Here is a 14,484-nt window from a genome sequence, read left to right as displayed (position 1 = left end):
TGAAGTCTTAGGCTTTTTTGTTCATTAGAAATAAGGGTTTTCTGGGTGGTTGTGGTGCACGCCTTTAGTCCCAGCACTCAGGAGGAAGAGGCAGACCAGTCTCTGAGTTTGAAACCAGTCTGGTCTACAGAGTGAGGTCCAGGACAGCCAGGGCTGCACAGAAAAACCCTGTCCCAACTGTCCCCCAATCAGGTGTTAAGTATCCTCAGTTTTCACTTCGTTTGTACTGTGATTCTGATGGGATTGGTAGTCACTGAGGGCAGGAAGGCTCTTTACTTCTACCTCCTAGCGTGGGATGTCGAGCCAGCCCTCTATGGTGGAGACCCACCCAACATGTTTAAACAGATCATTTTTATTGAGAATTGCAAGGCTGTCCCACAATTCTGGGGTAATCAACAAATGACAGGGTGGAGCCCATGGACATTGTACACGTTTGTCTGTGGGCAATGGATTTAATGCTGTCTCACTGTTCACTGTGCACAGACAACCCTCCACAGGACAAAACTGGAGATCAGCATCACAAATGGCTCACTGTGGGCCTCACGCTGGGCATATGAGAGCCTTCTACCTCTTAGAGGGCACTGAGTGGAGCAGGGCCCTTTCAGGGTGTAGAGAGGCTCATTTGGGCTCTCATCAGGGGACAGACACACATGAACATGCATGCACACACACACACTCCACATCACTGGCCACCTAGGCATGTGACTTGGTGAAAGTTTGTATACATCAGGCTAGTCCAGGTCTCGTCAAGAAGAAGTGAGCTGTACACATCATCTAGTCACAGAGCAGGCGTATCCAATGTCTCTCACGACTTAGTTACTCAAGGATGCACTAGCCAGGCTGAGGGAATGCCCACTTGGGCTGCAGATGGAGACAGGCTTCCCTGTGGAACAATGGAGGACTGTCCAGCACAGAGGACAGAGAGGCACAGTCGCCAGAATTGACTGACAGCAGTGGTCTAGCTGTCCTCCCTACACACGGGCAAAGACAACTAGTGAACTTGTCCTTTACGGTCTTAGTCAGGGTTGCTGTTGCTGTGAAGAGACACCATGACCACAACAACACATATAGAAGAAAACTTTTATCTGGAGCTGGCTTGCACTTCAGAAGTTTGGCCCATTATCGTGGTGGGTGGCAATGGCAGCATGCAGGCAGACATGGTGCTGGAGAAGGAGCTGAGAGTTCCACATCTTGATAAGCAGGGGACATAGCAACTGTGTGTTACACACGTGTGTAGCTTTAGCAACAAATTCCTCAAAGCCCACCTCCACACTGACACACATCTTCAACAAGGCCACACCTATCCCAACAAAGCCACACCTCCTAATAGTGCCATACCCTGTGGGTGCCATTTTCTATCAAACCACCATAACGACCAATCAATATGAAAAATCTGGAAGAATTGACAGAACGTTTTTAGAGCTTGTAAACAATTCAACAAAGTCACAAAAGAAAGGCCAAAGCAGGTCACATGGAAAGAACTCACCACACAGCTGCACACCAGCCATGCACAGGGAGGCTTAGAGAATGGTGGATGCTTTGTATTGGGGGACACAGCTCCCCCTGATGGCCACTGTGTGAACTGCTACTGTTAACTTACAGACGTGACCACTTGCCCTTTAGGAGAGCCATGGAAACAACACAGAGTCTCAGGCAGCAGGGAATGAGGCCAGCCTGGGAGTAGAAGAAGGGCAGCGTGCTGTGAGAAGCTGCAAGGGGCTTAGATCCCTGCTGAATGGAGGGGACTTAGAGGGGGTGACCCAGAAATGAGCTGGGAGGGAGGCTCCCCAGAAGCCTGTCTTGGTCATGATTTGCCCAGCTTGAGTCTGCTCAAGCTGGATTAGGGAAGTAGAAGACCATCTGTTTGTTTCTTGGATACCCAGACTACCAAAATACTCACACAACAAACCATATTATTTAAATCACTGCTTGGCCCGTTAGCTCTAGCTTCTTATTAGCTAACTCTTACATCTTAATTTAACCCATCTCCATTAATCTGTGTGTCGCCACGAGCTGTGGCTTACCAGATAAAATTCTGTCCAGCATCTGTCTCCGGCAGGGGCTACATGGCTTCTCTCTAAACTCTGCCTTTCTTTCTTCCAGCATTGATCTTCATTTTCCCAGCCTACCTCTATTCCCTGCACAGGCCCAAGACAGTTTCTTTATTAACCAATGTTATTCACAGCATACACAGGGGAATCTCACATCAGGGCCACCACAGAAGAGCTCCCTTGGAAACGGCAGTGTGGGGGACAACACAACAGAGGACCCTGCCACAACCTTACCCGTGATGACTTAGCCAACATCCTACTGTATTGGGCCCAGAAATTGAACATAAACACACGAGGGAGAGACTCTGCTGTGTCACTGCGCATGTCCCCAACTCCATCAGCAGGTGATTGCACCCTGTGTCAACACCAAACCCTGACGGTATGGCCTGCTGCAGCCACAGCAACACACGGGCACACACCTAAGACACAGCCTGCTGCCTGCCTAGTCTATTCAGATGTGTACATGCACCCACACAGCCACACAGCCACAGCTTAGCCTGCTGCCCATCCATTCTACAAGTTCAACACACACACACACTCAGGACCCAGACAAACAAAAACCACATTATATTAAGGTAGGCATTACAGAAAATCGAATCATGCACTGAAATCACACAGTGCCTGGGGAGACAGCTCAGTGGATGAGGGCACTTGCTGCACAAGCGTGAGGACCTGAGTTTAAATCCCAACAACAACACAATCAGAAAGAACCACACATTGATCTCTAACCCAGGCCGTACTTGGGGCAGAGACAGGAGAATCTCTGTGGACCTGAAGGATAGCCTTCAAGTTCCATGGTCACAAGAGACCCTGCCTCAAAGGGATAAAGATGACAAACAATGAAGAGAGATGAATTTAAAAAGAAACAAAGAAAGAAGAGAACTTGATTGCTCCTAGGTAGTGTGGAGAGAAAGTTGATTGTGGATAAAAGGCAGAGCATAGGCAAAGACAGGGACATCTGGGAGAGTCCAGAGTAGACATGTTCAGACTGAGCTGGGCAATGTGGGGAGAGGGGGAGAAAAGAGAGAGGGAAGAGATGGGACCAGGTGCAGCAGCCATGAGGACAAAGGTATTAAAGGGATGGGTAATCAAAATGTTTGAATTATATAAGGAAGAGCACCCCAGGCCTTTGGGCTGGAACAGTCAGGGTAGGGGGTGGGTATGCCCATCAGGAGGAACTGTAAGAGGTAGGGACTGCAGGATGCTGGGAGAGCCTGGCTGCTAGGTTCACTTTGGTATGTTAAATAGGCACCTCAGTTTGTCCTGGGTTTGAAAATTAACAAGAGAGGCTTTATGTCCTCCTCTGGGCTCTGCACACATGTATGTACCTCCTGACAAATTCACAGCATCATACACACACAAAACAGGGCAGAAACACTGGAAGTGTGATATACGTGGTATATAAATACAGCAGACTGATCCATAGTGAATCTGACACCAGCACACATGGTCAGCCCCGTGCAGAAGACACTGGGCACACAGAATGTGGTTGGCCATTATTAGGTGGCCTTGCATCTCTTTTGTGTGTGAACACAGTGAGCGGTTCCCTCCCACCACCGTCTCCAGTGAAGAAGGAACTGCACTAGGACCAGTGTTGGCAGGGACTTTCCAGGGCCACAAGGTGTACGCAGTCCTAAGGTGTGATGGATGTGTAGGGAGCGATGCTTGCTGTGGTAAAACTCTGCCCTGTTTCCTGAACCCCACAGCTTGGGAGCTTGTCACTCCTTAGATAGATCAAGGAAACCCAGAGAAGGGAGGACGGTTAATGGAGTGAAGTTTCCTTTACAGGTCATGTCAGAAACAATCACAGGCCTGACCCTGAAATTCACACCAATTTCGTCAGGAAGTGCACCGCCTTGGGGCTGCAGGGCAAGTTTTCCACCTGCTTCCAGAGCTCCAGCATAACTTCCTGATGGATCGACCACCCAACTGAAGAGTCTCATCCGCCTGGTCAAGCACTGGTACCAGCTGGAATGGCGTCTGGCCCATCCACTGTGGGCCCCGTCTATACAGCCACTGAATACAGTCAGAGAATAGAAAGGGTGTTCTAGTTTGCTTTCTTCTGACAGGATATCTTTATCATCTGACCAAAACTCTCCTGGGAAGAAAATGCCTTATTAGGTTACACATCCCAGTCACAGTCCTTCACTGAGGGAAGAATGGTCAGTACCTGAAGCAGAGACCATGGAGGAATTCTGCTCACTGGCTTGCTCTCCATGGTCCCTGAGCTTGCTCTTTATACAACCCATGGCCTCCTGCCCAGCACGGCACTAACCATATTAATCACTAATCAGTGACATACTGGCAAAGACCACCCGTACTGAGTATGATAGAGTCATTCTCTTGATTAAGGTTCCCTCCTACTAGAGAATGCTTTCCAATGTCTAATTGACAAAATTAACCTTCACAAACAAGCCCCTTTCAATTTGACACTCAAACACACTACTACAAGACCATAACTTTTTCTTTCTTACTTATTCCTAAGATCTCAAGTCAATATCACATCATAGAAACACAACATAGCTTTAAAAGTCCCAAAGTGTTTTATTCTTTTTAATTTCAACACTTATAAAGATTAGTCTCTCAACTGTGGGCTCCTATAACATTAAAAACACAAGTTAAATACTTCTTTATTCCAAGATGGAAGAAATGGAAGAACCAGGACATGGTCACAATCAGATGCTGCTGCCTAAGATTCCAGTCTTGCCCCTTCTGAAACACCCCAGATACACAGAGGTTTGAATCAACAATGCCCAGGGGTCTCCTATGTCTCCTACCAAGCTGAGGGCACCCATCATATCACTCATCATGTACTCCACGCTAAAGCGAGTCCACGGGAGACATGTCTCCATGAAGCAATGGCTTCCTGTGTGAGAGCAGAAAGGCAGCAGGGGTGTGGCTCAGCTGGGAAGGACTTGTCTGGAGTGTTCCAGTGAGAGACTGTGGGTGTGGCTCAGTGGCAGAGTGCTTACCCAGCATGCATGAGGCCTGGCATAAAAGAATCATCCTGAGTTGTCTGTGGTTTTGATGTCAGAGCCAAGAAAACAGCTGAGGTCATCATGGCTAAGATATTCTGTTTTCTAGGAATTTCTGCTTCCATTTTGGATGGTCTTTATACATGCCCAAGGTGAGGGTGGGATTTATTCCTATCAATGGAGATGCAGCTTTCCCAATTCCCTCTGCACAAGAGCCCTTCTTCCCAGTTATGTGTTCTTGGTAACCTGGTCAGAAGCCACTTCACCATTCTGATAGTTGGTCTTCTCAAACATCGTTCAGGCCGTGTGAATCCAGAGGAAACTCCACAGATGGGGAGGAGCGCTGACAGCAGGCTGTGAGTGTTGCTCAGTGAAGGAAGCAGTCAGAAGACATTTCTATAAATGCCCTCGACATGCCCAGAAGTGTTTCCACAGAGGGTCTAAGGTTGGTGAAGTTGGTCATGAAGATAAGCCATCATGGGCCATTAAAAGGAACCACAAGAGATAGCTAGAGGGTGAAGGCAGTGACCATCACAGCAGCTTCCTCCCCACACCCCCAGTTCCTGACATGAATTGAGTTTTAGAGTTGAACCCATTAAGTGTAGATGAAGTGGCTTCCTGGGGAACTGAACCCTGTGGTCAAATGGTGGACAGAGCAATGCTTCTCCCAATGGACATACACTCCTTACTCAGTGGGGGCCCTGGAGAGGAGGGAGCTCCCGACCTCAGGCAGAAGATTAAAGTTGAAGACTGGGCTTGAAACCCAAAGTGTCTGTCATCAAGCCTTGGCATTCTCCTGACCAGGATGGATGCTAAGTCAGAACCAAGATGGCACCCACAGGAAGAGCATGGTTGAGCACTGTGCTTAGGGCCAAAGGGCTCTTGGACAGGTCCAGTCTGGAAAAGGCATGACACAGCTCAACATGGCTGTCAGACACAGTGTATGAAAGTGTCAGTTGTGGTCATCTAAGTCCATCGGAGAGATAATCTTCAGTCTCCCTGTTGTCATGGAAACCTTACCCAGCCACCTTATGGCTCCTCCGTAAGGTAGCTCATCACTCATTCCTGTAGCCTGCTGTTAGCCTCAATGTCCTTTTCTTTTTTTTTTTTTTTTTTGATTTTTCGAGACAGGGTTTCTCTGTGGTTTTGGAGCCTGTCCTGGAACTAGCTCTTGTAGACCAGGCTGGTCTCGAACTCACAGAGATCCGCCTGCCTCTGCCTCCCAAGTGCTGGGATTAAAGGCGTGCGCCACCACCGCCCGGCTTCAATGTCCTTTTCATTGGATAAGGCTCTGCAGGTCCACACCTGGGGTCATTCCATCATAGAGACATGGGATGTAGCCATTATATATCACATGTGGACTTGCTTTATAGTGTGAGGTACATGATGGGTCCCCTCAGGTTGGCAGGATATATGAGGGACCCCTGGGCCTTGGTTGTTAAAACCTTCTCTGTGTATCTGGGGGTGTTTCAGAAGAGGCAAGACTGGAATAGTAGACCAGGATCACCAGGGTCACCAGGGGCTCAGATAAAGCACAGTGCAGGGTATGATTTGTTTGAGGTCTAGGGGACATGCATCTTCTCACACTCTGGGGCACTGGGGCTCCTGGTTCTCAGGGCTATTAGAGCAAGAACTGAATGAATGAGGGCTGGAAACACACACACACACACACACACACACACTGTTATTAAGAGAGTGGGCACTGGGGACAGGAGCAGGCTTTGGGAGCAGGTGCCCTGTGCAATGCCCTGAACTCTTAAGTAAGCAGGGTACAAGAGTTGAGCACACATGGTTGTTTTTGGATCTGACAAAGGAGCCACTGGTTCACAACACTGAACTATGGAACCATTAGGTCTTTGTGCGGAGGGTGTGTGTGTGTGTGTGTGCGCGTGCGCGCACGCACGCGATTCCAGAGCTCAGGAGACTGAGGCAGGAGGATGCCTATGAGTTTCAGGTCAGACTAGGCCACATAATGAGGTCTTGTCTCAGAAAGAGAAAAAGGAAGCAGACACCCACTGTGATTTAACTCAGTGCATCAAAAGTTCGTCATCACCATTCCGAGGCTCCGGGTTGCCCGAGGTTGGGGGTGCAGCTCCATCAGAGCTCACACCCCACTGACCCCAGCTGCATACTGCCAAAGCCACCAAGGTGGGCCAGCAAATCCCAGGTCAGCCTCTCAACAAAAGCAGCTCCTAAATAACCGACACCCAAGACTGGCCTCTGGTCTTTACACACACCTGCAAACATGTGCATAGATCTACACACGTGTGGACATCCCCACACATGCACACGCGCGCGTGCGCGCGCACACACACACACACACACACACACAGTCTGTGGGACATCAAAGGGCTCTCAGGGCTCAAGCCACCTTCCATGTCCTCCCCAGGGCGGTTCTTCTGCCAAAGGCACGGCTCTACAAGGGCGCTCGGATGCTGACCTTGTGGTGTTCCTCAGCTGCTTCCGCCAGTTCTCTGAGCAAGGCAGCCACCGGGCAGAGGTCATCTCCGAGATCCGGGCGCAGCTGGAGGCGTGCCAGCAGAAGCAGAAGTTCGATGTCAAGTTTGAGATCTCCAACAGGAAGAATCCCCGAGTGCTCAGCTTCGTGCTGACATCCCAGACACTGCTGGACTAGAGCATGGACTTCGACGTGCTGCCAGCCTTCGATGCCCTCGGTGAGGTTCCCGGACACAGGCAGAGTGGTTCCAGGCACGGTCCTATCCACGTCACAGGCATGGGAGATGTGGCAAGGCCCCACTTTTGTTTCCCACAAAGATGCTGGGTGAGGAAGGGCTGAGGTCCTGGCCAGGCGGTTAAGAGCACGTACTACTCCTGCAGAGGACCTGTCTTGGCTGCCGTTCTATTGCTGTGAAGAGACACCATGACCAAGGCAGCTCCTCTTTTTAAAAAGCATTTAATTGGGGGCTTGCTTACAGTTTCAGAAAATTAGTCCATTGTCATCATAAAGGGAAGTATGGCAGCAGACAGTACTGGAAAAGCAGCTGAAAGTTTACATTCCGATTTCTAGGCATGGGGGAGCTGGGAACTGGAGTGGGTGTTTGAAACCTCAAAGCCTCCTCCAACAAGGCCACACCTTTGATCCTTCCCTAACAGTCCCACCATCTGGTAACCAAGCATTTTAATATATAAGCCTGTGAGGGGACGTTCTCATTCAGCCCACCACGGGACTCAAGTTCAGCTTCCAGTGAAGGAAAGAAAGAAAGGAAAGGAAAGGAAAGGAAAGGAAAGGAAAGGAATAGACAGGACATGGCTGCTCCTAGGTATGGGGGAGGAGAAAGTTTATTGTACATAAAAGGGAGAACACAGTCAGAGACAGGGACATATGGGAGAGGCCCGAGTGGACTTGACCAGGCTGAACTGAGCAATGTAGGGAGAGGAAGAAGGGAAGAGACAGGGAGAGGGGAGTTAAGTGCAGCAGCCAGGATGCCAAAGGTACAAAAAAAGGAAACAAAATGTCTGGATTATACAGGGAAGAGCGCCCCCCCGCCCCTGGGGGGGAAAGCAGCCCCAGTCCCCTGAGCTGGAGAGTTCAGGGTAGAGGTGGGGTGTGCCAGTCATACCCTGCAATAGGTAGGAACTGGGGATTCTTGGAGAACCTGGAGGTCAGGTCCACTTTCATATGTTAAGTAGGCACCTCAGTCTTCTGCCCCAGGGTTTGAATCTTAACCTGGAGCACCCACATACTGGGTGAGACAGGCAGGCATCTAGATGCTATGTGGGCTCTGGTTCTACTTGCATGAACTGGTCTGGTCTGCTTCTGTTTAGGTCCTCAGAGTCAGCTGTGGTATCGGTCCCCTGCCCCCTGCCCCCTGCAGCCCTGGCGTCTGAAGAAGGCTTTTTGTCTAATGACCATTGGAGCCCCCTGCCTGAGCGGGCTGAGAGGGCATCAGATGGGGGTTAGAGACGCCACACCCTAGGCTGACTCTCAGTCAAGACTTTCTCTATGGTGGGCAAGCAGGTGGCTGGAAAAAAGCTGGGCAAAGAACTCCACTCTCATGAGGGCTTTAAGATGGACCATGCCACGCTTTTGCCCTCACTAAAACCTGGTGACCTCCCAGTGGGTCTCAGGTCACCCTTAGACAAGGGGTACTACGGGTCTCTCAGACCAGCTTTGTAAACTGGCTCACCCAGGCTCCCTAGATGACAGAGTGACTCTAACCTTTTCCCACTGTACAGGCCAGCTGAGGCCTGGCTCTAGGCCTGATCCCCAGGTCTACAAGGACCTAATCCACAGCTATAGCAACGCAAGTGAGTTCTCTACCTGCTTCACGGAGCTGCAGCGTGACTTCATTAGCACCCGTCCCACCAAACTCAAGAGCTTGATCCGGCTAGTGAAGCACTGGTACCAACAGGTTAGGCACAGGGGCCATCTGTCACCTGAATTCCCACACCACACTCACAGCGATGCTGGGTCCCAGGAACTGTGTCCCGAGTACTTTCCTTGGAGGAGATGGTGGGAGCGGGGGGGGGGGAGGGTAGAAGGAGGGGTGTCTGTTTGGCCACAAGCAAGTGTGTGAGGTCAGTCACATTCCACCCAGAGGACCTTGGTTTGCGTGTCCATAAAGCAGGATCGAGCCAGGTCTGGTGCAGGCTTCTCATCTTAGCTACGCAGGAGGCTGAGGTAGAAAGATTGAAAGGTCAGGGCTAGCCTGGGCTACAGAGTGAGCACAAGGATAGTCTGGCCAACTCAGCAAAAACCTGTCTCAAAATGATAAGGAACTGGCATGTTGGGGTGCAGTTCATGGAGAGGGGCTGGTAAGAGCCTTGCCTGGAATGCGTGAGCCCGAACACCACCCCCAGCACACACACACCCAAGAGTGGAGCTAACACATTGTGTCTCTGTGCCAAGGCACACAGTGGTGCTCGGTTAAGCTTTAGGGGTGCACCTGTCAATCCCTGGAGCCCCTCTGAACACCAGGTGAGGCATTAGCTGTTGTGTTGCCAACATGGACCGGCACATCTGCTTTCTCTTGCTTCCCCAGTGCAACAAGATGGTCCAGGGGAAGGGCTCCTTGCCACCCCATCATGGGCTGGAGCTCCTGACCGTGTACGCCTGGGAGCAGGGCAGCCAGAATTCCCAGTTCAACATGGCTGAGGGCTTCTGCACTGTGCTGGAGCTGGTTGGCCAGCTGTGCATCTATTGGACCATCAACTACGATGCCAAGGACAAAGCCATCGGTGACTTCCTGAAGCTGCAACTTCGAAAGCCCAGGTTTGGTCACCCCTAGACTCCTCTACCTCGGACATACAATATCCACTTCCTACCTCCCTATTGGCAGAAGATGGAAGGGCAAAGCCAGCTCTCAGGATCTGGGCAATTCCCCAGAGTGGTACTTTTAGTGCCTGAGGAGAGAGTGAGTCAGTTTATTGGCCACCTGTAAATGTGGTTGTCAGATGAAATAGATGCAAGACTCCAAGTTCAACTCAAGTGCAGACAAATCAGATAGCATGCTAGTCTAAGTGGCTCTCATGCAAGATTTGGGCCATACATGTGCTTTTTACTTTTAATGCGAGAGCTGGGACATGGCTTAGCTGACGGAGGCTTTGCCCAGCGTCCATCCCCATCACTGCATGAACTAGGTGTGGTGGTTCACAGCTGCGAAACTTAAACTCGTGAGGAGGTGGGGGAGGACTGGGAGTCCAGAGTCATCCTTGGCTACAAAACCAGTTCAAGGCCAGCCTGGGCTATATGAGACCTGTCAAAAAAAAAATGTGTCCAGATGCCGTGACACACAACTGTAATCACAACAAGAGGCTGAGGTAGAGGGCTTGAAGAGATGGCTCAGCAGTTCAGAGCACTGGCTGTAGTAGGAGCTGCGGGCTGTGTTCCTGCGCCCCAGTTCCTGGTCGCCTGGCTAGCTTATGCCCCAAAATAACAACACACAAATTGTATTCATTTAAACACTGCTTGGCCCACTAGCTCTAGCCTCTTACAGGCTAATACTCATATTTTGCCTAACCCATTTTTAGTAATCTGTGTAGCACCAGTCTTACCAGGAAAGATTCAGCATGTCTGACCTGACGGCTTGCTTCATCCTGTCTGCCCGGGAGAGGGGAGCATGGCGTCTGAGCTCACTTCCTCTTCCTCCCAGCATTCTGTTCTGTTTACTCCACCCACCTATGTTCTAACCTATGAGGGCCAAGCAGTTTCTTTATTTTTTTAACCAATGACCCTCCTCCATCAACTGGCTGCTCTTGCAGAGACCTAGGTTCCATCCTGGCACCCACACGGTTGCTTGTGACTACCTATTCCAGTTCCTGGGGGTCTGACGCCCTCTTCTGGCTTCATGCCCCAGACATGTTTGTGTACAGACACACATGCAGGCAAAGCACTGGTACAAACTCACAATCCCCCTGCCTCTGCCTCCAAGGTGCTCGGATTACAGCCATTGCCGCCACACCCCACTCCATATGCCTCTTCTCTTCTATCCCTGCCCTAGAGTGTGCACCTGGGGCACTGAGGAGCCCTGAGGTCCTGGCCCTGGCCCTGTAGTGTTAGGGAGTGGAGAACAGCCCAGCCAGTGTCTCAGGTGGGTGTTGTGGGGATGAGACTGACCTCGGGTATAATTGCAGACCCATCATCCTGGATCCAGCTGACCCCACAGGCAACCTGGGCCACAATGCCCGCTGGGACCTGCTTGCTCAGAAGGCTGCAGCCTGCACATCTGCCCTGTGCTGCATGGACAAGGATGGCACCCCATCAAGCCGTGGCTGGTGAAGGTGAGAGGCATGTGAGGTAGACAAGAGCATCCTTTGGGGAGGACATGGTCATGAGCAGACATGTTCCTCTCTGAGGGACGGGACCCACCCATGGCCCCTGAGGACCTGTACCTGTGTGGTCTCAGTTCTGCAGAAATGCTAAGGTAACCAGCATGTCTTCCTTCCCACAGGCTTCTGTATGAAGTCCAGAAAGATCAGTGGTCACATCGGCTGAGAGAAAATGACACCAGCACTCAGTACGGGAGACTTGGAGTATTGGGCCAGATGTGTGTGTGTGTGTGCGCGCGTGCACATATGTCTGTGTGTGTCTGCATGTATATACGTCTTTGTGTGTCTGCATGTGTACATGTCTGTCTATGTGTGTCTAAATGTGTTCTGTCTGTGTGTATCTGTGTGTGTATCTGTGTTTGCGTGTCTGTCTGTGTGTTTATGTGTCTTAGTGTGTGTCTGTGTGTGACTTCATGTGTATGTATATGTATGTGTGTATATGTGCACATGTATTTATATACATGTATGTGTGTATGTATGTGTGTATATGTGCACATGTATTCATATGCATGTGTGCATGTATGTGTGTATGTATGTGTGTATATGTGCACATGTATTCATATGCATGTGTGCATGTATGTGTGTATGTATGTTGTATATGTGCACATGTATATATATGTGCATGTATGTGTGTGTATCTATGATGTGTCTGTGTGTGCCCCCTTCACACCATCTCCCATCTGATTGTGTGCTCACCCACCACCTCTCATCCCTCCCCCATTTACCCACCTAGTGGAGCTTCATTGACCTCTGCTTTGATCACCCAGTGTCCCTGACTCCCATGCTAGGCACCTGAGGATCCAGACATCTCAGGCTCTGCCAGTTTGCTGTTCAGCACCCACTGTGCCCTGCCTCCACCCCCACAGCCACACCCAGCAGCATCCCAGCCATGCCAAGAAGCCACGCTCCTCTCTGGTATCCCTCCACCTGCAGAGGCCGCCCCCCCAGCTGTGGTCCAGATATGTTCCCCGTGTAATGTGACCGTGGCCATCATGGGGCAGAGGTTGTGATGCTGGCTACAGAATACCCGGGTCCACAGCTATGATAATGACATGAGCAAAACAAGTGATACCTGGGCCTTAGGGACATAGAAGGAGCAGGAAGGACCCCAAGCTCTCCTGTGGTTCCACCCACTCCCTCAGGAGGTAGCACCTAGGGCAGGGAGGGTAAGTGAGAAGGGCAGGGGTGCAGCTTTCCTGACTCAGCACCGATGAAGGCTGAGGCTTTTTGATAATGCAGTGCTTGGGGGTCACCCATACCCTGCAACCCCCAACTCATGCCCTTAGTAACCCCAATAAACCCACTAGCTCACCTCTTAGACTCGGCATCTTTTCCTTGCTCAGTCTTTGTACCCTGTCTGGGTTGAACAACATTTGTTCATGTCTCCCCAGGAAAGGTCAGGCCACTCTGCCTCCTGATGTCTGATGTTCCCAAATGCAATAGAAACGGGGTCCTGATGGGGACAGGAAGGGATGAGTTAGCAAGCCCTTGACCCAGAAACTGATTTTCCAGAATCTTCACTCTCGCCACACTATGGGCGGACTGTGGTTGGGCGGTGTTTGTCCCTTGTCCTCTGATTCCCACCAGGGCCTGGGTGATGCCAGGCTGTCTCCAGGACAAATGTCTACTTATCTGTCTTAAGTGGGAAAATGCTCCAATCCCCTAGCCGAGTCTAAGTGACAGCTGGGAACCTGGGGTGGAGGGTAGGGAGACATATCTTAGGAATGCCCCAGCCCTGCACACAGGAAGCAAGTGGCAGATACCAGGAGCAGGGTCCTCCAGAGGGACCCCCTGAGGGGTGGACATGGTAGTGATCCTTCCACAGGAGAAGAACGAGAAACAGAGGAAGGTGGCTGCACTTGCCCATCCCCCACCAGGAGTGTCTCAGAAGCCCGGCTCTCCCTGGACCACGGTTGGGACAGAACAACAGGGATGCAGGAGGACCGCGCCTCCCTAGTATTTTCAGCCTTGCAGCCCATTCCTGTCTCCTCAGCTTAGCCCACAGTGGCCAGCCTGGGTGAGGGGCGTCTCCTGCTCCTGGCTCTAGGTAACCCCAGGGGGGTTTGTAACTTCACCTCACCTAGCCAACTCATGGAGGATGCCAACCAGACCCAAAATTATGTCTCTTGATGGCTGCTGGTCACAACATCCTTGGAGCTCTAGACCAGTGGTTCTCAACCTTCTTAAAGCTTTGACCCTTTAATACAGTTCTGGGTACTCATATGTGGGCATACTGGCATGTGGGCGGACATGTTTCAAAGACCATTGGAAATATGTGTGACCCAGTAATTTTAGGCTACTGTGAAAGGGTTGTTCGACCTAGAGGGGTCGAGACCCACTGCTTGAAAACCTCTAGTCTAGACAAATGTGACCAAAAGAGACCTATGTTTCCATTGAATCTAGCAACGGATAGGGCAACTGCCTAGTATCCCAGCCCCTCTTCCTACCATGCAGACTTTGAACCCTTTTGCCAAAATGGCTCCAGAACTGGGGTGGCTGGCGGCTGGAGTGAGTGAGGAGTGAGGTCATGGTTATTTAGGCGTGGAGAGGCCTTGCTGACCTAAGCCCTTCCATCTGCGACAGCAGACACCACGATGGTGGCAGTGAGTCCTCTGAGCTCCATTCAGGTCATGGCCCTGGGGAGAAGTTCCAGGGGGCTCATAGCTAGG

At 50.9% G+C, this 14,484-nt stretch overlaps 1 protein-coding gene across 1 annotated transcript; it reads left to right on the top strand.

The window, feature by feature from the left end:
- Positions 1–5,169: 5,169 nt before the first annotated feature.
- Positions 5,170–11,765, top strand: LOC130871419 (2'-5'-oligoadenylate synthase 3-like). The gene is given in 5 exon segments (XM_057764752.1): positions 5,170–5,178; positions 7,416–7,701; positions 9,224–9,399; positions 10,030–10,259; positions 11,621–11,765. Coding segments are annotated over 5 exon segments (846 nt in total).
- The last annotated feature ends 2,719 nt before the right edge of the window (positions 11,766–14,484 follow it).

Source organism: Chionomys nivalis, chromosome 3 (assembly GCF_950005125.1).
Source record: "Chionomys nivalis chromosome 3, mChiNiv1.1, whole genome shotgun sequence".
Lineage (NCBI taxonomy): Eukaryota > Metazoa > Chordata > Mammalia > Rodentia > Cricetidae > Chionomys > Chionomys nivalis.
This window is presented reverse-complemented; position numbering and strand designations above follow the sequence as displayed.